At 43.7% G+C, this 22392-nt stretch overlaps 3 protein-coding genes across 3 annotated transcripts; 2 read left to right on the forward strand and 1 right to left on the reverse strand.

The window, feature by feature from the left end:
- The first annotated feature begins 4341 nt into the window (after positions 1-4341).
- On the forward strand, positions 4342-6081 carry cabp5b (calcium binding protein 5b). The gene is made up of 6 exons (XM_028411916.1): positions 4342-4389; positions 4833-4863; positions 4962-5105; positions 5300-5409; positions 5810-5957; positions 6033-6081. The coding sequence occupies exons 1-6, from the start codon at positions 4342-4344 to the stop codon at positions 6062-6064; spliced, it is 513 nt and encodes a 170-aa protein (XP_028267717.1). The 3' UTR covers positions 6065-6081.
- A 1953-nt stretch (positions 6082-8034) lies between these two features.
- Positions 8035-12898, reverse strand: asphd1 (aspartate beta-hydroxylase domain containing 1). Its single transcript, XM_028411877.1, has 6 exons — positions 12703-12898; positions 11089-11572; positions 10304-10510; positions 10028-10235; positions 8706-8819; positions 8035-8317 (listed from the first exon to the last, which is right to left on the reverse strand). The coding sequence occupies exons 2-6, from the start codon at positions 11536-11538 to the stop codon at positions 8208-8210; spliced, it is 1089 nt and encodes a 362-aa protein (XP_028267678.1). The 5' UTR covers positions 11539-11572; positions 12703-12898; the 3' UTR covers positions 8035-8207.
- On the forward strand, positions 12857-22120 carry sez6l2 (seizure related 6 homolog (mouse)-like 2). The gene is made up of 19 exons (XM_028411821.1): positions 12857-13003; positions 13600-13680; positions 13759-13881; positions 13957-14172; positions 16428-16558; positions 16636-16828; positions 16955-17140; positions 17215-17398; positions 17669-17832; positions 17998-18192; positions 18701-18839; positions 18966-19162; positions 19247-19441; positions 19624-19818; positions 19902-20093; positions 20190-20225; positions 20616-20733; positions 20825-20936; positions 21024-22120. Exons 2-19 carry the CDS (start codon positions 13623-13625, stop codon positions 21051-21053), a joined length of 2664 nt encoding a protein of 887 aa, XP_028267622.1. The 5' UTR covers positions 12857-13003; positions 13600-13622; the 3' UTR covers positions 21054-22120.
- The last annotated feature ends 272 nt before the right edge of the window (positions 22121-22392 follow it).

The raw sequence follows: 22392 nt of genomic DNA on the forward strand, positions 1-22392 counted from the left end.
TTGCATTAACTCCTCCTCACACAGACTGTAGATATATTTGGTCAAAGTGCTGAACAGATGTCCACGAGTCCATCAGCTGTTCAGTCACACATCAACACACACATACTTCACAACAGTTGTGTTGTTGTCTCATCACAGTGTGATTGTGTTACCAGTGTTTATTTTGTATTGTTAATGATGTTCATAATAATAATAATAGCCACAGCTCCACTGCCAATCCATTCATACGCATTCATACACCAGTGAGTGCACTGGAGGCAATGCGGGTAAAGTGCCTTGCCCAAGGACACACAACAATGACTAGGGAGGAGCTGGGGTCGAACCGCCGACCTTCCGGTTATTGGACAACCCTGCTCACCACTGAGCCACTGCTGCCCACCCACTGTTCAGATAAACTCACAGTCAATAAAACACTTTCAGCCTCTTCCTCTTTTTAAAGTAACTGCATGTGTCCTCTGTGATGTTTATAATAAGGTCTGAGTGATGGAACATCATGTGTGAAGATGTGGATAGAAGTGTCTCTGAGGTCACATGTGTGTGTGGAGGTTTTTGTACAGCTGCTCTGCTCTCTTCAGTCACTGTGTCTCGAGCACAGAAGGAAACAGCAGAATCTTCTGCTGTCAGCCTGCTGATCTGGAGGTACTGAGTGCTGCTGGAAACATCTTCAGTCATGGAGAAACGACTCTGAAAGGAGCTGCTGTAGCTCGCAGAGTTTCTTCCTGTGTTCATCCACCCAATCCACTCCAGAGCTTTCCCTGGTTTCTGCTGTATCCAGTGAATATTTCTGCTCGTCATGCTGTAACCTGATATGACACAGACACATCTTCACTGTGTCTCCAGGTCTTTTCAGCTCAGAGAGTCTGCTGCAGTCTGATCTCACTGCAAACTCCTGCAAACAGACACATTCTGACCATCATCCATCACAGCAGAGCAAACATCTCCAGAGCTTTGAAGCAGAAATGATTTTCTCACCATGAACACAAACTATGAAGAATAAAGTGCAGAAAGTCAAACCTCCCATTCTGTGATCTGATCAGAGACTTTGTCAGATTTACAGACTGTTTGTGTTACAGCTGACAGGAGGATGACACACGCTGTGTTTATAAGGGAGCACACATTTGCATAGAACGCCATGAAGACACTCAGAGGGCTGCACACCTGCTGATGAGGACTGATGGTATAACAGAAGACAGATAGATGCTGGAGAGTTTCTGTGAGTTGATCAGTGGAGTGACAGCGCCTCCTCTGGTGGCTTCATGTTACAAGTGTTCAGGCACTGAGGGGTTTTTGTTCAGCTCTGCTGATGGTTTGTGTCACTGTGAGTCTCTGGCACAGTAATACACAGCAGAGTCTTCAGGCTGCAGTCTGCTCATCTGCAGATACACCTGCTGTTTGTTGTTGTCTCTGGAGATGCTGAACCGGCCTTGGACTGACTGAGAGAAGTATTTTTCGCTACTGTCATAGCTGATGAATGCAATCCACTCCTGCATGAATGCAGTCCTTTTCCAGCAGCCTGTCTGATCCAAGCTATGTGAGGACTTCCTAATGCTGCATATGTACAGGTGAGTGTGTGTGAGTCTCCTGGTATTTTCAGCACTGGTTCAGACTCAGTCAGTGTTTGACCCTCAGTACCTGCAGACATGGAAACAGCTGGTTAACTGCAGTCATTCTGTCAGGAAGTCAGAAATCAGTGGTTGTCCTTACCAGCACAGTGAAGTGATAAAATGAGACAGTGGAAGAAATAATGAGGTCTGATCATTGTGAAAGCCGTTTGTCTCTGCAGTCAGTGATGAAGTCTCTGTCCGTCACTCTGTGACACCTTTGTAAAGATGGAGCTGATCAGAGTTTTATTTTGACTCCTCCTAAAACACAAACACTCCACATTTCACACAGCTGTCATCACTCAGCAACTTCTTTCTTCCCGTTTGTCTCATTCCATCATTCATTATTGATTTATCTCCTGTCTCCTCAGATCGAGCTTCATGCTGCTGCAGTTCCAGGTTCAACTGGTGGTATTTGTTTACATTTCAGGACTGTGGACTTGATGTTGGTCTTTGCAGACGGCCACTGTCACATTGTTTGGACTCCATGTAAATGATATGAACTGTAACTTTGGTCTCTGAACTACAGACACCTTTATATCTGTGGATGCTCTCATTCATCCAGGTCATAGTCATTTCCAAGAGTTTAAATCTTGTGGCTTCTTCAGTTCTGCCACTTGGGGGAGTGGCGAAATGTCTTCAAAAAACAATCCTTGAGTCCAGTTGCCTCGATTTAAACTCTTGGAAATACAGCCACCTTTCAAAATAAAAGCACGCTGCATTTTATTCTTCACAGCCACTGTTGAGGAAATGACTTTTTTTCTGATTTGTCTTTGATGATCCACATTAAATGTGTAAGACATCTTTGTGCAGTCATGGACTCAGACCTGAATTTCAACAACTGCATCAAGTCAAGAGTGCAGCAGTCTGACTGAGTTTTAATGGAGTTATAGTGGAGTGAGAGCACCTCCTCTGGTGGCTTCATGTTACAAGTGTTCAGGCACTGAGGGGTTTTTGTCCTGTAGTATCTGGCACAGTAATACACAGCAGAGTCTTCAGCCTGCACATTCTGTCCGTTCAGAGTCACTCTGTTGTTGTAAGAATCTGCAGAAACACTGAACTTGTTCTTCAGTGAATCTTTGTAGTGTGTTATAGATCTTACTACACTCCCAATCCACTCCAGTTCTTTCCCTGCAGGCTGTCTGATCCAAGCTGTGTTGTAGCTGCTAAGAGAATAAGAGACCTGACAGGTGATGGTCAGACTCTGACCTGGCTGCACAGTCACAGAGGCTGGCTGTGTCAGCTGTTCACACTTCACACCTGTAAAAAAGAACATTCTCTTTGTGATCAATGATCAGGTTACAACCTGCTGACTGTGATGAATGTACAAAGACTCACATCCAGCTGCTAAGAGCAGCAGCAGAGCTGCAGGAAACATGGTTGATGGTGAAGCTGACGTGCTGTGAACTCCACAGTCTGAGCTCAACTCTTTATAGCTGAGTAACAAAGGAGGACACTGAGTTTGCATCCATGCAGATGTCCAGTCTTTATAGGAGGCTGTGAGGACGTCCACTTTGCATAGAGAAGGCTTTGGGATTCATTGAAGGACAAGACAAACGGAGGGAGTGCATTAAAGGAACACACCACCATCTAATGTATTTGAGTTATTCACTGTCCCCCTCAGAGACTGGCAGTGCTTCTGTGCACACTTCAGTCCAGCGGTGGTAGAAATGCATACAAATACAGTTCTGGCTCATGATGGTATGAGAAGTCATCTTCATCATCAGCTCTCACAAAATCAGCCATGTTCCTCGCCATTTATGAGGCCTACTGTTGGTCATTTATAATGACATTGGGGGTTTTCAGGTGCTGCATGATATCTCTGTGCCCATGTGGCAGTGCCTCATCAGAATACAGTCACCAGGTCACACGAAGTGGTTGACTATGCTAAGCTAAGCTAGCGGCGGTGCTGCCAGACTAAGCCACAGCAAAGTGTTTGCCTACTTATCTTATAGGGATGACTTTAACCCTTTATCATTGTTATAATATAATCAAAACGATTTTTACAAACATGCGACCTGCACTTAATCCGCCTGTATGTGGTCTATATGAACAGGATCAGGGCTGTTACATAAACTGCTATTAAATGTCATCCATCTGATTCTTGTAATGTACTTTTTACTGTATATAATAATGTGGACACATTGCTCATTTGTTTTATTCATAGATGAAGTGTGCAGTGCTTCATATGATTTAAACAACAGCTCAGTTAGATGTGCGACGGTCGTGTGTGTGTGTTTCAGAGCATCTTCTCATGCTGCACAAACCCTTTAATTTTTTATCCAAGCTTTATTATTTATTTTATATGGTTATATAACAGGCTCACGGGGATGTATATACTCATCATAAAAATATAATATAGCAGTCATTTATTTTTTTCTTCTTCCTCTTGTTGAAAGTGACAAATTCTTTAAATGCACCGTGGCTCATGTTATTTCATTGTCAAAGCTTCCTGCTGTAAAAACAAGGCTCCTATTTCTCCAACTGTTAGTATAGGTATTAAAATCTATTATTAAAATCAACGATGTGAAACTGTGTACATGCAGAATTAAGCTTGTCTGTTTCGCCTCCTGACCAAAGCTGCAGCTGAGATAATCCATACCAGACCTCATCCCTCGTCGGCGGCAGATCACCACAGATCACAGTTTATGCACCCACACATGCTCACGCTGACGGCAAATGATACAGAGGTCCTGACTGTAACCAAGACGTTTTATTTTTATTATTTTTTTTAATCATCATGAGTTTTAAAAATGCCTGCATCTTCCTGAGAGGAGGAACAAAGAGAGTGAGTCCTTTAATATCCATCTCTAATATTTACATTTTACAGGTTTTCTGACTCGTAAATAAACATTTTTATGTTTATTTCTCTTTATTTTTATATAACATTACTGTTTTATTTTACATGAAGTGATTTTTTGCAGAAACTGAATATGCATTTAAATTTGCATAAATGGGACACACACACTAACCTCTTTGTTGTAATAACTGATATATTGATAAAACAAAATAGATAAATCTTTAAACATGAACATTTGAGTGTGTAATATTGTGATGATAATGATAATTTTCCTTTTTAAGTTAAGTTCAGGGTGTATTTGATTTTTTTTTCTTATACTATGCATGTGATTTTATAGCTGACAATAATTTACTGTAATAAAACAGCATGACATTGTTTTAACTTTTAAGATGTTTACCTTACACCGCTGCACCTCCCTCATTGTTTTGCAGACACGAACGCTCACACGCGATGAGATAGACGGTAAAGTTGTGTTTTAATGCTTTAATCGTGTGGTTATTTTTTTAAAGTTGTCTGCTTCCTGTTGACAGTTTCTCAGTGTGTGTGAATGTGCTTTCCAGAGTTACGTGAGGCGTTTGTGGAGTTCGATAAAGATAAGGATGGTTTCATAACCTGTAAAGACTTGGGGAACCTGATGAGGACCATGGGCTACATGCCAACCGAGATGGAGCTGATAGAACTGAGCCAAAACATCAACATGAACTGTGAGTCTGAGCTTCATTCTCTCTAACACCTGTGTTCAGTGTGGTTTTCAAAGTTTCAACAAATTTGCCTAAAGAGCTGCGAGTCAGCAGAGTCTGCCATTTACATATTTATGTCTTTAAAGAATTGTCCGTATGAATCTGGGCACATTTAGGATACCTGATAAAATACGTATATCTTCTTGTTTAACCCACAGTGGGGGGGAGGGTGGACTTCGAAGACTTTGTGGCTCTAATGACCCCCAAGCTTCTGAATGAGACTGCTGGTATGATCGGGTTGAAGGAGCTCAAAGATGCTTTCAAAGAGGTGAGCTCACACACCTGCTCTCTCTTCGTGGTCTTTGGCACCCCACAGTGGAAACTACATGAACTCACTGAAATCTGGAAGATGAGTTAAAATGACAGTTTCTGCCATGAAAAGTGTCCTAAAGACACTTTTGATTTATTCTGGGTGAGACTCCACACCTGGCATGGCTGTTACTGGGGTAACAGTATCATAGATTCCAACCTATTTGATTCTGTGGGGTGTGACTACTCCTATAGACTATTCCAGCTTCACTGCAGAGAGCATCACTCAGCATTGATCATCACTAATAATACCTAGATGTAGATATCATTGTCAGCTACAGACACCTCAGCTCTTCCATCCACCCCAGGTGCACGTAGCATTTCTGTGTGTAAATAACATCTGCCTTTTGTCTGTGCAGTTCGACATAGATGGCGACGGCTCCATCACATCTGAGGAGCTGAGGCTGGCCATGTTAAAGTTATTAGGTGAACAAACCAGCAAGAAAGAAATAGATGCGGTGGTACGAGAAGTTGACAACAATGGAGACGGAACAGTTGACTTTGAGGGTGAGACACACACACAGAGAATGACGTGTTTAATGAACACTTAACTAATCAATGTGTCGTTGATTCTCTCCACAGAGTTTGTGAAAATGATGTCAGAACAGAAATGAGGTCTGACTGAGCGGACAGGATGGCTTTTGTTACAGTTAACATTCGATATTTGTGCATCATTTGTACTTTATTTTCTTGTTATGTAATCTGCTTCATGCACGACTGTCAGAGTTTGACTGTCAGCTCTGAAAAGCCACGGCCATGTGTTCAGTCAATAATTCAATCAATCAGATCCCAGTGAGCACGTCACAGTTAGAACTCACACACATCTCTAGATTAACTGATTAACTATGATCCCCATCTATAGATACCCATGTGTGTGTGTAAGGTTTTTTTTTGTAATATTATTTTACTTTTTGGTTGTTTTTCCTGTATAGAATTTTGTAATGAGTTCTGTGGGTTGAAGTAGGATTAACAAAAACACACTCATGTCCTCTGTTGGACTCTAAAGCTGCACATGTGAATAAAATTGGTTGTTTTATATATTTTACATTTAAAATAAGTTTATCTGGAGTTTAAAAAAAATCAGTGTGTGAGCTTTGACTTCAAATTTCAAATTTCAAATTTTAATAAATAAATACGCAAAGTACTCAAATATTTGGATTCTTTTCTTCACTTTTTTCTGCTTTGTTTGGCAGAAGCAACAAGTAAAGCAAGTTACACACACCCACCCACACACACACACATTTATATGTAGAGCAGCAGATGCAGAGATAGTCTGTCTTACTGAGAAAGTTAGTTCTAAATAATGAGGTTCTAAAAATAAAAATTAAGCTTTTAAAGTCTGCATGATGGGTCAGCCTGTCCATCTATTTATCTATCTATTCTAGCTCTACCTTTTAACACACACACACACACACATCCAGGAACCTACTACTAATTAATTACTAGAAATGAAAAATATCTCTAAATCAATCTGAAGGCCGTGAACCTCCCTAAATACAGATTAACTAAACCTGAGCTATGAATATGTTTCATCTAGAGACAGATTAATCCAGATTAAATGAGTACGCCTGGTATCATTGTGCATGGCAGGCTGCCAGTGGTAGTAAAAGCAGATTTAATTTGGACCACTTTGTTCATTTAGTGTTAATACTGTTGCATAACTAAATAAAACAGCACAGAAGTTGGTGACTATTTTAGTCCTTCTAATGAATGTGGTGTATTTTTAACCCTGTGTTAGAATCAGTGTAATGACAGCCAGGAATACAGCCTAATCAATCAATGAGGTGAAAAATAATAGCACAGGATCTAGTCAGTAAAGGCCTCGTGCTGCTGAAGGTCTGGAGTTGCTTAAAGATGCTGAAGAAATTTTGCATCATATATATATACATATATATATATATATATATATATATATATATATATACAACTACACATAGACAAACTCAGGAATAATCTGTGTCTCTGTGCGGTGGATTAGTTCAGTCGTCTCAGTAATCCTCATCATGGGATGAACAGATGGCAGATAAGACAAAATCAGCACACTAATTCTCATCAACCGGAAAAAGTAACGCAAAAAAGAGCGACATGAGATTAATGAACCAGAACCCGCTCTCAGCGTGTTGTTTTAAAAGTACAAAAAAAGACACGTTAACTCATTCTTTTTTTAAACGATCATGTTGAACTCATTCGAAAAATAAATTCATTTCTGATCTTACAAACTTTCTCTAAATGATTCAGCTGCATTCTTTAGAACGTTATTTCACAGGTCTTCCATCTCCTATTTGAAAAAAAAAGATCTTTACACCAAGTGAATTGTTTGTTTGTGTATTTGTTTGTTTTAATTCAAGAAAACCATCACAATACGGACACTTGTAAAGAAACAAAATAGATTTCTGGATAGAAACATAAAGGCATACACATGAAGACCCACAGTGTGCATTAAGTTGGTTTAAGTTTGGCATTCATTTTTGTAAACAAACGTTTTTTCACAGTTTTTAAAGCTTTAACTTGTTTTTTGTTCCTCGTCAGCACATGCATCAAAGTGATCATGACAAGCTGCGTTTCACATGCATTCATTAGCATAGCATACAACATCAAGATGCTAATATTTACACCTTTCATATCTGCTCGTTGTGCTTTCACGTGATGTTATGTTTGCCGTAACCATAAATCCAACAGCACTTGAACGCCTCATACGGCTGATTTACACAGTGATTCGCCTGACTGGAAGGAAGGGGCGGGACTCGGGAGGAAGATTCAGAGGTCAGGGCTGAAGATGAAGTCCAGGGCTTGACGTTCTGCTGCTGCCACGTTGGGGTGCCAGAGGTCGACGCTCAGAATGACTCTGGGACCAGAATCCGGAGGTCCTTTAAAAAACATGTGACAAAGGGTTCAGATTTATTAGTTTGGGATGAAATATATAAAATCGGTCAGAGTACAACATAACCAAGCTAAGGTACGGCTAATTGGCAGACATTAGGTCGCTTGCTAAGTTTATCAGTAACAGACATCTGAACATGGATATGATAGCTTGCAGTTTACAAGCAAAAATTGATGTAAGGGTGTAAAGCTAATGTGTAAACCGATGTCAGGTACGATGCCAATTGTGAGGCAAGGTGTTGGGTTAGGTTAGCCAACTAGCTGTAACGTTGCTATCCAGGATTGTCACCATGCTAATATGCAGCTAAACTGTTTCATTCATAACACAACAGACATAAATTTGTGCACATATAGTTAACTAGCTGTCAAACTGACCGTTATGGGAGACGGTGTGGAGGAAGGAGTCGTCTACCAGCAGGCAGTGGCCCTCAGACCAGCACTGAGGCTCCCCTCCCACCACCAGCTCGCACAGAGGCGGAGTCTGCAGACCTGCCAAAAATCTGGTGTTCAGGGTTTTTTTCTTTTTTTAAAACTTTGCTTACAAAATTATAATGTTTACTTCACTAAGAAGGTCATGGACTCCTGGCCCCATCTACATTTAAAACTGAGAGGATTAACCAAGCAGACGGATCGCAGAACAAAAATGGACAAAAGGGAAGAGCCTCTGCCTGACCCAATAAGTATCGCATTATGCAATGGGTTTATTCTTCTTCCTGGTGCAGTTGTGCTGTCACACAATATCTCCTTTTGCTAATGCATCTCTAATAGTCAGAGTCGTAAATGTTGGAGCAGGGAGGAGGTTTTTGTGGCCTCTGTACACCACCACACTGACTCTAAAACGAAACAGTCAAGACGTGATGTCCAAATACTTTAACAGAAATGTGGCATCAACACATATTTTCACACAGACGTCCTTTTTAATAGAACATTCCGAACATAAGAACTGTCTTTAATACTTGGACAAGACCACTTGCTGGACTGTCCTCCTTTGAGATGCTTTGCATGTCTTTACTGCAGCAGCAGCTCTGTGCTGACATCAGGTGACCAGCAGCGTTTGTCTGACTCTGAGCAGACATTATAGATCTATACAGTCCAGAACCCATCCTGCTACTTCTATCAGCAGTCCATGTCCATGTCCATAAGACTGTCTCCATGTCTGACTGAAGACTTGCTGCTCTTCTGTTTTTTCAGACTTGTCTCTGACATCATTCTGGTTTAAGATCATCTTCATCAGTCCAGAACTGTCTTCTGGTCTAATATGTCCTTCCTGGTCTTGAGTGTGACCACGTGTCTGCTGTCGTCCTCTTCAGCTGTCCTCTGTGGTCTTCCAGGTCTTCTGCTGTTCCAGACTGTTGTATCGGACACTCCCAGTGTTTCTGTTGTCTCCCTGATTGGTCTGTTTTTTTATTCTCCAGTTTAATGATGGCCTCTTTAGACCCTACTGTTGTAAGTACCAGTGAACACCTACCAAATGCAGATGTTTGGTCAACAGGCCACATCTGTCAGCCATTTGTTCCATTATATATGAGCCAATAAACTGTGCATGTCTATCATTCCTGAATGGTTGATGCCACACTTTTGTCAAAACCCTTAAATTAAAGAGTGTGTTGGTGCACAGAGTTACCAGTACCAGTACTTCTGGAACCGGACTGTTATCTAAGTAACCTTGAGGGTTTCCTTGTAGCTCTTTTACATACCAAGGTGACAGCGTAGCCGTGTGTTTGTGGGTCCGTATGAGCTCCCCAGTGTCGCTCCAGGCCACAGCAGCCAAAATCCAGCTGAACCCAATGAGTTGCTGTTAATGAACGTCCTCAGAGAGAGAAGCGTCCGGTAGGAGGAGGGACAGGAGCGACAGTTTCCGGCCACACAGACACCTGCACTGTACAAAGGAAACACAGCCTGGCCCTGAAAGAGACATCTGAGGTCAGATCAGACACAATGTGGTCTCCGAACAAGAAGAAAAGTTACAGTACCTTTGGTCCAACACTGGTCCAGCCTAGTTTTGAATCGATGCCTCGCTGGTACACCGCCTGGAATTCAGCCAAGATCGCCAGATAGTTGGCCTCCAAGACCTCGATGTCATGACGATGAGCATCACGAGGGAAGAAAGGAACACTTGGGACGTCTGGCAGGAAAAAGAGATGAGGCTTCTGTATTGCAGAGTGATCGTTCAGTCTGACCTGAACCAGAGCACAAACAAACCAAAGATTAACAAGGTTTATGACTGCGGTTCAGAAACAAGACCACAGACTTCATTCTAATGACCAGGCATGCTTCTGTAAGTCTGTTTCATCCATCTTCTTCTCTTCATCAACACAGCTCTCAAACCTCACAGGGCTCTCTCTCATCTCCTCTTATCTTTCACCACAGGAAAACCAGGAGTTTTAATCGCAGGGTTCTTCTATGAAGAACTTTCTCTCATCTCATCTCTTAAACTTTCTCTCATCTCACCCTTTTCCTGTGAGTTTTCTCCTTCCTTCCTCTTTATTTCTTCCCTTCTCATCTCACCCTTTTCTTTCAACCCCTCTCATTCTTTATGCTGTGCCCCCATATCATCTCATCCTTCATCTCTTTTCTTCTCGTCTCATCTCATTCTGTCAACCCTTATCATCTTTGTAATTTGACCCTTCATCTTATCTCTCCTCCTTGGCTCCTCTCATTCCTTCATCTTGTTGAGTCACATTTTCTCATGGTGTTTTTAGTGACTCTCCTGATAATGCTTCCTTCCTCTTCTGCCTGACATTAAATGGTGCGGTACCTGCTCACGGAGGCCCTTGTGAATGCGACCCATTCCCACCCAGCTGTAGCGCTTGGCGTACTCCTGCAGCGCCATGTACAGCTTCTTGGCCTCTGCAGATGCCTGGGCAGGGAACAAGGCATGACTCAGCACTGGGGTAAGGTAGCCCCGTCCCTGCTCCTCGTCCTCCTCCTCTTCCTCCTCTGTTTCCATGGAAATAAAGGGAGTAATCGGATCACTTCTGGACAGCTTGGAACGGGCGTTGCACTTTGTTCCCACGCAGGACTTCATAGAGCGCCTGGAGCTTGACTTGAGCTTCCCATGCGTGTGGCCTGGGATGGGCAGATCGGAGCCCATCCGGTAACAGTGCCACAGAAAGAGGAGCAGAACAGTCCAGAGGAGGCCGCTCAGGGATTGGACGCCCAGCTCCATATACGGAGGCAAGGGCAGTGTGTTCATCGTCCAATGCATCCCTTAGTCCTTAAAATTTAGGGCGAGCGAGGCACTGAAATAGAGACAGATTATTTGTTATTTGACAATTTCCCAGCTTGGAATGAATAAAGTATTTCTATCCTATTCTAATCTAGATTAAGAGATTATAGTCATTCATATGTTTTTCAGTATATTTTCAGTACACTTTGATTTATGATTTTAATACGTGCTGCATTTCTGTAAACCTAAAGAACCAAAAGTTTGATTTGAAATTTTTAATGTCATTTTTATTGCATGTAATCAACATGTCTTTCTCCCTGTTTCTTCAGGTCTGTCAGCGTCTCACAGATCACAGTGATGGGATGGCCTGGTTCTAAGCAGACATCTCATTAGTTCCTTTTCTTTTACTTTAATCCTCCTTCCAGGTCAGGAGACATAGGCCTGTATCCCAGCATGCAGTTGGAAGATATTCATTAAAGATACAGAACAGGTTGCACGCCACCGCAGACCCTCATCCATCACAGTGGATCCTGAGGGCTTAATGTCCCCACGAGGACCAAAACTTTAATGTATAATTCTTATTTTGACACAAAGTTTTGCAGCACGCTGTTTCTAATTATTTACCTACAGTTGCTGGTATTAATAATATTTATAATAATAATATGAATTCATATTTTGACCTGCTATATTGACATTTTTGGGGACTACTTTAATATGAATTATTATTAAAATAAATATGCATGAGTGGGAAGTTTGGCTGCTGCATTTAGGTCACATATATACTTGGATTTATGTTACTAATTTTTAAAAGGATAAAGGTCGATTGTGAGTGTGTGTTGTTGATTGTTGTCGTTGTGTTGCTCATGCAACAAGAAAAAAAACAAACAACATGCACCTTGTGTTTGTGCATGCGGGTGTGTTTGTGATTGGGTTGGGACTCTGGGATTGTGCTTCCTGTTGGAAACACCACAGGCTTCATGCAGCACATCATAAATCGTGGAGCTGTGGCCTCACCGCCTCATCTCTGCTCTACCAGCCCCCCACAGCTCAGCCGGCGCCTTTTTTACTGTCCACAGGTTCCATGTTGGCGCAAAACATCCGCCCATTCTGGCACAAAATGTTCGCCATGCACATCCTGGCGCATTCCACATGCAGGCCTTTAAACGAGCAAGCAGGCACCTCTCTCTCTCTGTGTCAGATTACCTTTGTGCGCCGTGCTGCTTTTTGTCGGACGCGCCTCAGCAGCACCGAGACGGTGGTCAGCTCCTCCGAGGCGCACACACAGAATGTGGAGAGCTGCCGCTGCTGCTGCTGCCGCTGCAGTTACAGCATCCCGCCGCTAGAGCGCACCTGCACCTCCAACAACACAAATGCCCTCACATCATAGCCGAATGCGTCAAGCACACGGTAACCAGCTAGGGGCATCTCACCAGCACAAACCCCGCCGTGTTCTCGGCCTACAGCAACAGGAGACCCGCCAAGATCGCAGGACGCAGCCTGGAAGGTAAGCGGCGGGCGGCTTTCTGCGGCGCAGACACGGTTGTCTGTCTCACAGCGGTGATGACTGAAAAAAAAAAAAACCGTCCTTAGCACAAAGAGGGCCGGGGTAGGTGCGAGTGATGCCGCTTCGTAGAGCCTCTTCATTTTATCACACAGCCAGGCAGCCTGGTGTGTTTTTCCCCTTTTAACGTGGAAACGCCTCGAATATCTGCGGACACGCTTCTGGCTCAGCCTGAACAGGTTGAATCATGCTCACCTGCGGTGAAGGCAGAATTCTGGAATAGCGCAGATTCAGCATGTTGCAGATTTTGGGGGAGAAGATGCAGCCTGATATTCTAAAGAGATGTCCGATGTTGTTTTTTAACCTATAACCTTTATTCTACGGCTCTGTGCGCCTTTGTGTCATTAAAATCAGACCGAGCTGCTCCTCTCATCCCCCGAACCGAGTCCGTGTGGCCTGTGTGATCTGTGTGATGTAAACATATGCTGAGAATTTGCAGAGAATCCAGCAGCTCTGCTGCCATCATGGAGCGTCTCTGTGCAGCAGGGAGCCTCACAGTGCCTCTGTTTGCTAATCAGTGCTCCATTCAACCTTCTCAGGTCATTCACTCTCATCCAGAGCCATGGGGTTCTCAGGGCTTGCTGTGCTGCTGTCTGTCAGCGCTATCCACCTGGTTTCAGGTACAGTGAAGATGTGTATGTGTGTGTGTGTGTTGAGGTTTTTTTTTTTGCATATAACAACACACCTGTCTGTTTCAGGTATGAGCTTTATGACTCCTGAGCCTGATAGTCCACCCACGTCCACCCCAGAGTCATACCCACTGGGTGACCTGATCCACGCCGCCCTGCAAAGTAAGGAGTACCTTGGACAGGCCTCTGCAGGTACCCATCATGCCTTGTGTCTGTGTGCCCTATGACTGGACCTCACACACTAATCCGAGTGTCTCTGCTGTGCAGGTACGACCACCAACCCGACGCAGGCGGTGCCAGGGATCGGCCAGACCCAGTCCACGGCTACAGCCATATCACCTGGACTCCTCACCACGGCGTTCGGCTCCTCTTCTGCAGCCGGTCACACGGGATCCAGGAACACCGCTGCCCCGCTGCCCATTGAAGAGGAGACGACCACCACTCTGATTACCACCACCACTATTACCACCATGCACATGCCAGGTACAACACACACAATCACACACACACAGTGTGTAAACCTATAACATGTGCTGCTTTGATGGCGTCTGAACCTCAGCAATTTCATCCTCCGCCTCACTCTGAAGAACACAGAGACACAAAGAGGTAAGAAACAACCTTTTCTTAAAAAAATAATATATTTATATATGTTTAGGTCAGCTATGGAGCCAACATACATGATTAAATGCAGCTGTTTACATGAAAATAATGATAAATAACTTTTTTTTACTTAAGATAAGATAAGATTATCCTTTATTAGTCCACCAAAAGGAGAAATTCACAGTGTTACAGCAGCCAGGACAGATAGAAACACACACTGTAAGAAGAAAATGATCAAAAATAGAATAAAGAATGAATGCTTGTGATGAAAACACTTTCAGGTTGTGTCATATTTTCATGTTTATTTTCCACATTTCAGGTTTCTTTAATTCTTTGAAGATGAAGATGAAGAGGCTGGTTCCTAATCTTTAAAATGTGACATTTTTTAGCACTTTGTGTACAGAACCCTGATGTTTTAATACAATAAAAATGTTTTATTAACATTGAATAAATTCCATATCTGCCTAACATCTGACTTGTGGGTCGATTTGTCAATTTGCCGCCTGTGCTGCGTGTGGTCTGATCCTTTAACGTGACAATGGACACGTTAAAGGATCAGATGTCAGCTGCATAATCAGAAGTATCTCGTCATGCGTCAGTGTGTGCTAACACACAGATGAGCCTTCAGAAGCTGTGCTAACAATGTGGACATGACTCAGATGGTGTGAATGTCCTGTGAGTGGATTGTTGTCATATTTGTGTTTTTTAGCTGCTTTTAGATAGCAGCTATAATTAGCATTAGCAAAATGAAATAACTAAAAACGACCATGTCAATGGATAGACACAACTTGTGTCCTAATTTGGAGGCCGCATCTGTCGATAGATGCATTTGTGTCACAGACGTGCAGCAAGTGTCCCACTTTGAAGGCTCAAATGTGTCCCTCTTTTCCCTCGTAGTAAAGGACGCATCAGGTGGCGGCGTAGAAATACAAACAGTTAACAGTGGAAGAGTCCGATTTTTAGATGATAGCGGCAACTGCAGGTTGCTAGGCAACAGCAGCACCATAAACACAGACCAGACTGTTCCACTTTTTTTTTTACAACCAATAGTGTGACCTTCAAAGTGAAGGACACACACGTCCACAGAACGCGTCCTTCAGAGGATGCAACCACTGAACTGGAGACTCAACTTTTCAATTTACTGCAGAACAGGACTGAATAGCACAGGACTGCTGCCCCCTGTTGGTTAAAAAAATAAACAATAAGTCTCCTACATAATTATAAATATACGGTTTGACTTTCAGTTGCCTAAAATAACATCACAGTGGCTCTAACAAATCAGTGTGTCATGACCAGCAAGTTAGCACAGGCAGCATCACGTGAGTGTGTGTGTGTGTGTGTGTGTGTGTGTGTCAGAGACCCCAGCAACGCTCTCAGTGAAGGTGTAAGAGAGCTGTACAGGGATAGATCAGCTGATTTACACCAGATGTGAGGAGAGAAATGTCACACAAAACAAATGACTCACAAGGTGTGTGTCTCTGTGTATGTGTGTGTGTGTGTGTGTAGTTCGACCTTTTGGGAAATTCGCCATTTTGTGTTTCAAATTCCACTCTTATTATTTAGTTCAAAAACATCCTGACTGTTTTTGTTCAGAGACACTTTGATAGGATTTCTTCAAGCACTCACAACTCAAGGATCAACTTATTGGAACTTGATGGTCAGAGGTCAAAGGTCAGAGTGGCCACATAAAAACAATAACCAATGAACAGAAACTAGCTTTAACCATCAAGCATGTCAGCATAAACTGACTCATGCATGAATTTTATGTACAAAATGTATCCTTTGCACCCAGTTTATTTGCTATTTTTTAATGGCTAAATACCAAAATCTTAATTAAAATTTTAATCAGTGCAGGACTGTAAAATCTTGTACAGTGACTAAACACTGAAAGTCTTTCAAGCAAAGCATGTAGGAGGCATCTTGGTCCCTTCTGTCTCATCTTCATCCTCCAGTCCTCATCCAAAAAAAATGTTGCTGCGATGCACCAGCGTCGTGCTTCATCTGCTTCTCTCTGTGTCATTTTCATATGGTCAGAATTAAACCGATCAATGATCTCATACCACCAAAGTCATGCTCGCTCCGCTCTGTATCAATACTAATACTAATACGTCTGACTTCTCATCTCCTAATCATTACAGTGCAGTGCAACGCCTCTCTGTCAGCCATTGAGGATGTCGTAGAGTCACCGGATCCTGCATCATCACCTGTTTCCCCTTTGGAGTGCACCTACAGCATCACCGTGTACGCAGGTTACGGCGTGGAGATCCAGGTAATGCGCGGCGTCTCAGAAACATTCTAACCTTTCCCGTGAGTCAGTCCGAGCAAAGTCTTTTCCTTCTCCTCTAGGTGAGGAAGGCCAACCTCTCCAAGGATGAGTCTCTGACCATCATGGGGTACGGAGGTTCAAAACCAGAGCTCTTAGCCAATGAGACGCTGATGAAGGAGGGCCAAGTGATTCGCAGCACCACCAATCAGGTGTACATTCACTATCGCAGTCTCCGGCAGGCCAACCATGGTACCTTCAGCCTCCACTACCAAGGTAAGGTTGTGAACTGTCCCTTTAAAGAGTTTACAGTGATAACAAATAGATGAATAACAACAGTATCAGAGCTCATAGAAACAGCAGGATGTTGTGATGCTGAGCTCCCTCCTCCTTCGTCCGCAGCCTTCCTGCTGTCCTGCCCGTTCCCCCTGTCTCCTGAGGGTGGCGGCGTGACAGTCACAGACATCCACCCTGGAGGTCAGGCTCACTTCCACTGCGACCCTGGCTTCCAGGTTCGGGGCCACGAGGTGGCGACATGTGTCAACGCGACCCGACCACACTGGAGCACCCCGGAGCCGCACTGCGTCGGTCCGTGAGCTCAGTGTTAGTCTTTGATAACAGGAGCAGGATTTCTGTGAAATAACGTGTTTTATTTTTCTCAGCTGTATCCTGTGGAGGGTGGATTCGTAACGCCACGGTCGGACGCATTCTGTCCCCACCTCCTCCATCCGTCAGCAACCACAGTAATGGAAACAATCTGAGCTGCCATTGGTTGATAGAAGCCAAAGAGGGCCACAGACTGCACCTGCACTTTGAGAGGATCGCACTGGATGAGGACGACGATAAGTACGTTTCTGTGGAAAAAATAGCATTTCAGGTTTTAGGGGAATTTTACCAAAGTTACCACAAAAGAGGATCAAGAAAATTCATTTTCTTTTCCTCAGATTTCTGATTTTTGGTCTAAATTCTCAGATTTCTGAGAAAAAAAAATTAAAAATTCAATTTTTAGCTGCCATTGAATGCAGCATTTTGTTAGACAATCATAAGACAAAGATTGAATTCCTTTTCTAGCATCTTCTTCGTCTGTTTTGGTCTCACGGCCTTTGTCTCTCTCAGGTTGGTCGTGCGCAGTGGCAACAGTTCCCTCTCTCCGCTGCTCTTTGACTCAGACATGGATGACGTCCCGGAGCGCGGCTTGCTGAGCGAAGGCTCCACGCTGTACCTGGAGCTCACAGCTGATTCGTCCTCCATCCCTCTGCTGCTGGCGCTGCGATACGAGGGTGAGAGACCACAGTCAGCACAACAGAGCTCCTGAACCTGATTGTAACGGGGGAACCACAGGGTTCTGAACAGACCCTTTGAGTCTGCATGTGAAGAAGATAATAACTAGTTTCCAGTCTGATAACCTGGGTCAGGGCGTCTAATTTCTCTGTCCCTGCTTTCAGCCTTTGATGATGAGCACTGCTGGGAGCCCTACATGCCTCATGGGAATTTCAGCAGCAGCGACATCACATACCAGCTGGGCACCACTGTCACCTTCACCTGCTCCCCGGGCTTCGTCATGGAGCAGAGCTCGGGCACCATCGAGTGCATCGATCCCAGCAACCCCCACTGGAATGACAGCGAGCCCGTGTGCAAAGGTGAGACTCAGACCCGAGCTTCGTTCCCACGTTGAACAGAGGCTCAATCTGTTATTTGCACAGCGCATGAGGTAAGTGAGAGTCGCTGGAACTGAACCGTGCTGCCTGAAGCTTCGCGATGTTGCAGCCCGGTCGAATGTGTCATCTGCTGATCAGCTGGCGCTGCGTGCTGTGAAAGCTGAGAGACTGTGACAGATCTGAGACTGGCAGCGGGTCAGGGACCGGCTGAAAACACAGGTGCTGCAGTTTCCACACAGCGTTCAAGTGACAGATAGGCGCTCGGAGAAGCGTATGCTCTGCTGCAGGGCATGGCGTAATCTCACTGCCTTCACGTTCAGCCTCTTATTCTGGTCATATTAAGTGTTATCTCTTCTCTACCTTGTTGTTTTTCTGAACAGTCCAGCCATCATGTCAGAAAACTTTATTTACTTTCTTATTCAGCAGAGAGATGTGAATTTAGACACAAGGTCCTCATTTCCCCTGAATCTCCTCCCTTTTGCTGTGTTAGCTCTGTGTGGAGGCGAGCTGACCGAGCCCTCGGGTACCATCCTGTCTCCTGATTGGCCCCAGAGCTACTCCAAGGGGCTGGACTGTGTGTGGCAGATCCACGGTAATGAGGAGAAACGCATTGAACTGGACGTCCAGATGTGAGTAGTACAGATGTGACCGGGTGTGTCCGGACAATATGCAAATGTGGTGACAGGTTGTGTAGTTCTGTGTAATTTTCAGTGCTGTGGTTGGACTAAATCTCTTTTCCGTCTTCTTCCTTTAAGTTTAAATATCCGCCACACTGACGTGCTGACGGTGTTCGACGGCCGTGATCTCATGTCCCATGTGATCGGGCAGTACCTGGGCTCCAGGGAGCGCTTCCAGGTGGTGTCCGGGGGGTCAGAGGTCACCATTCAGTTCCAGAGCGATCCAGATGATTCCAGCTTCCTTCTAAGTCAGGGATTCCACATCCACTACCACGGTGAGTGCAGAACTTTGTATGTTAAATGTAAATATAATGAACATCTTTCTCTGACTGTCTCTGACTGTCTCTGTCTGTCTGCAGAGGTTGAGCCGAATGACACCTGCCCGACTCTCCCAGAAATTGAGTTCGGCTGGATGAGCTCCTCCCACTCCTCCCCCGTCAGAGGCAGCGTGCAGACCTATCAGTGCCAGCCGGGGTACGACATCAGCGGCTCTGACATCATCACCTGCCAGTGGGACCTGTCCTGGAGCAGCAGTCCTCCAACCTGTGTTAAAGGTGAGACACTTGACTAGGACCTGGTCAGCTGGTCACGTGAATCAAACATGGCTTCCTAGTTCTTGTCAAATGCTGAACCTTTAAGCCCAAAAATACACACGAGGCATTCAGAGACAATTAGAAAGCTCTGTTTGTAAGTAATGTAAGTGACATCTTTAACGTTGTCTCCTCCCACCCTGCAGTCCAGCAGTGTCCTGATCCAGGAGAGGTGGTGAATGGAGCGCGCTCAGTGCGTCCAGAAGCCGGCTTTGCTGTGGGCACAGTGGTGCGTTTCTCCTGTAATCAGGGTTATCAGCTGGAGGGGCCCAGCCAGATCTCCTGCCATGGACGCGACACCGGCACCCCTAAGTGGAGCGACCGCAGCCCAAAGTGTGTCTGTAAGTCTCCTGTCTGCGCCCAGCTGGTTGTGATGATGCTGTCTGCGCCCTCACATGTACCCTCACCTGCCCTCTTGTTTCAGTGAAATACGACCCGTGCCCGAACCCGGGAGTCCCCGACAACGGCTACCAGACTTTGTACAAGCACAGCTACCAGGCCGGAGAAACTCTGCGTTTCTTCTGTTATGAAGGCTATGAACTCATTGGCGAGGTCATTATCACCTGCGTGCCTGGACATCCATCCCAGTGGAACAGCCCGCCGCCATTTTGCAAAGGTAACGGTCTGCTTTGTTTCAGTGCACGCTAGTGTGGAGCCTTTCAGCCGAGGCTTAAGTCATTGATGTTATCTCTGTTATCTTCTCCCCATGCAGTGGCCTATGAGCTGTTGGATGATCACAAACTAGAAGGTGATTCCTTTTCTTTCATTTTTATGTAGAAGGGGTGATTGATAAGTTTGTGACCTACAGTGAAGAAGGAGCACTGCATTCATACACCCAGCTGGTGCAGCGTTCCTCTGCAAAAGTCTGTGTCCTGGGACTTTCTCTGGTTGGAAGTGGTGGACCCAAGTCTGATCCATGTTTACAGACTACGGCAGAAATCTCCCAGGATCCTCCTCAGATTGTCTCTGGATCTTCTCATCAGGCCCACATTGAGCCGACAGCTCGGTCATTGGGAGTCTGTTCCCCCTCCTTCTACCTTTGGACACAAACTTATCAATCACAAATTGACAAAGCTATTGCAAATTATCTTTCCTAATATGAAGAATAATTAATAATGACATTTTGATTGTCCCACAGTGTCTCAGTCGTTCGAGCCGTCCCATCAGATCCTGAGTGAGAACATTGCTCTGGCCATCATTCTGCCCATCATCCTGGTCATCCTGCTGATTGGAGGAATCTACATGTACTATACAAAGTAAGCGCTCTGCAGAGGCCAGATGTGTGTGCGTGCTCATCCAGCTCTGCAGAATTCATTCATTCATGTGCTTTTATTTTGTCGCTCGCAGCATCTGCAGATTAGAATGGAAGCCTCTTTTCTGGAAGTCTCTGTCTCACACACACTCCTACAGTCCCATCACGGTCGAGTCTGACTTCAACAACCCTCTTTATGAAGCAGGGGTACGTATGAAATATTCATCATTTAGAAATGTTTGACTTTGTTTTTTTGTTTTGTTTTTTTAACTTTTTTTCTTATTTTGTCCACAGGACACGCGGGAGTACGAAGTCTCCATTTAAAGGCAGAAATGTGCTGGTGGTGAGAATGATTCAGATCTTTGGGACGGCCTCATTTCCCCTTTTTTTAATCTTTCCATTTTTTTTTTAATTATGATTCAGTTTGACCATCAGGGTACTCTTAACATCTGGTGTATCAGCTGTGGAAGTGCTTTATTTTGAATTTGTTGCACAGATGTGTAGGTCCAGCGTTCATTAGGACTGGTGCCTTATGATGGGTAAATAACTAAAGAGGAGAAGAAGAAGAAGATGAAGAGAGGATGGAAACGATTAAATCCTTAAGAGGCCAAAACATAGGAGAACTCGGCAATACTTTATTTGTAACAATCAAAACGTACATAAAATACACACTGAATGTTTTTTATTTTTATTTATTTATTAAAGGGGAAGAAAATCTTTCATTTTATTCAAAAAAGAAGTTTTAAAATCTTTTTTTTTCTTTTTGCACACAAATTGAATGTAAATATCTGACTTAATATTGACTGAGGTTGATAGACTTATATATATATATATATGTATGAGCCTCACATATACAGTATATACACTTATACATGGTGGTGGGAGGTGATATATTTTCATTATATACATATAATGAAAATTCAGTGCCAAAATATGATGTTAAATACTTTAATGTCCTGACGTGTTTCATCTGTTGTTGAAATAGTGTTTACAAAAAGCCAATGTTTATTTTATTCTTTGCTGTTCCTGGGGTGCATCATCATCATAATGCGAGATCACGTGACATACTGTAACAGAAAAGGTGAGGACATGAATGTCATCGATGCTTAAAGCATGTACTGATTGTAAATTATATTGCTTATGCTGAACCCTATCCATTGTCATTATAGTTACTGACAGCTGTCATTGTTATCAGATTTGATGTTGTATGCACTATGTTGATACTGAAACTTACCAATCTGGCTGCTTGCTGTGATGCATTATGTATTTATTTACAAATGATTGTTTGAACAGTGAATGTAGTCGCGTTCACTGCGCCAAATGAGGGATCCTGGAGACTGTTGCTTTGTAGACTTAATTCTTCTCTTATCATCAGTAGCATTTCTTTGCTTCATATATGAATACACACTTTTGAAGGCAGTAAATTCTTTGCTGAGCTGGAAATAAAGTCTCTGTTGAATGGTGTAAAGTTTGCAGTTGTTGTTTTTTTTCCACCCATAATATAGATATATTTTTTAATATAGAAGATATATAATCTAAATTTGTCAATACATAAAATAACAGAAAATCTGCATGTGTCATGATGTTGCAGACCAGAGTCCTGTGCACTGCAGGGTGAGGCCACACGGTGGCAGCATAGCACACAATACTCTGACAGAAGAAG

Source organism: Parambassis ranga, chromosome 8 (assembly GCF_900634625.1).
Source record: "Parambassis ranga chromosome 8, fParRan2.1, whole genome shotgun sequence".
In the NCBI taxonomy this organism is placed as follows: domain Eukaryota; kingdom Metazoa; phylum Chordata; class Actinopteri; family Ambassidae; genus Parambassis; species Parambassis ranga.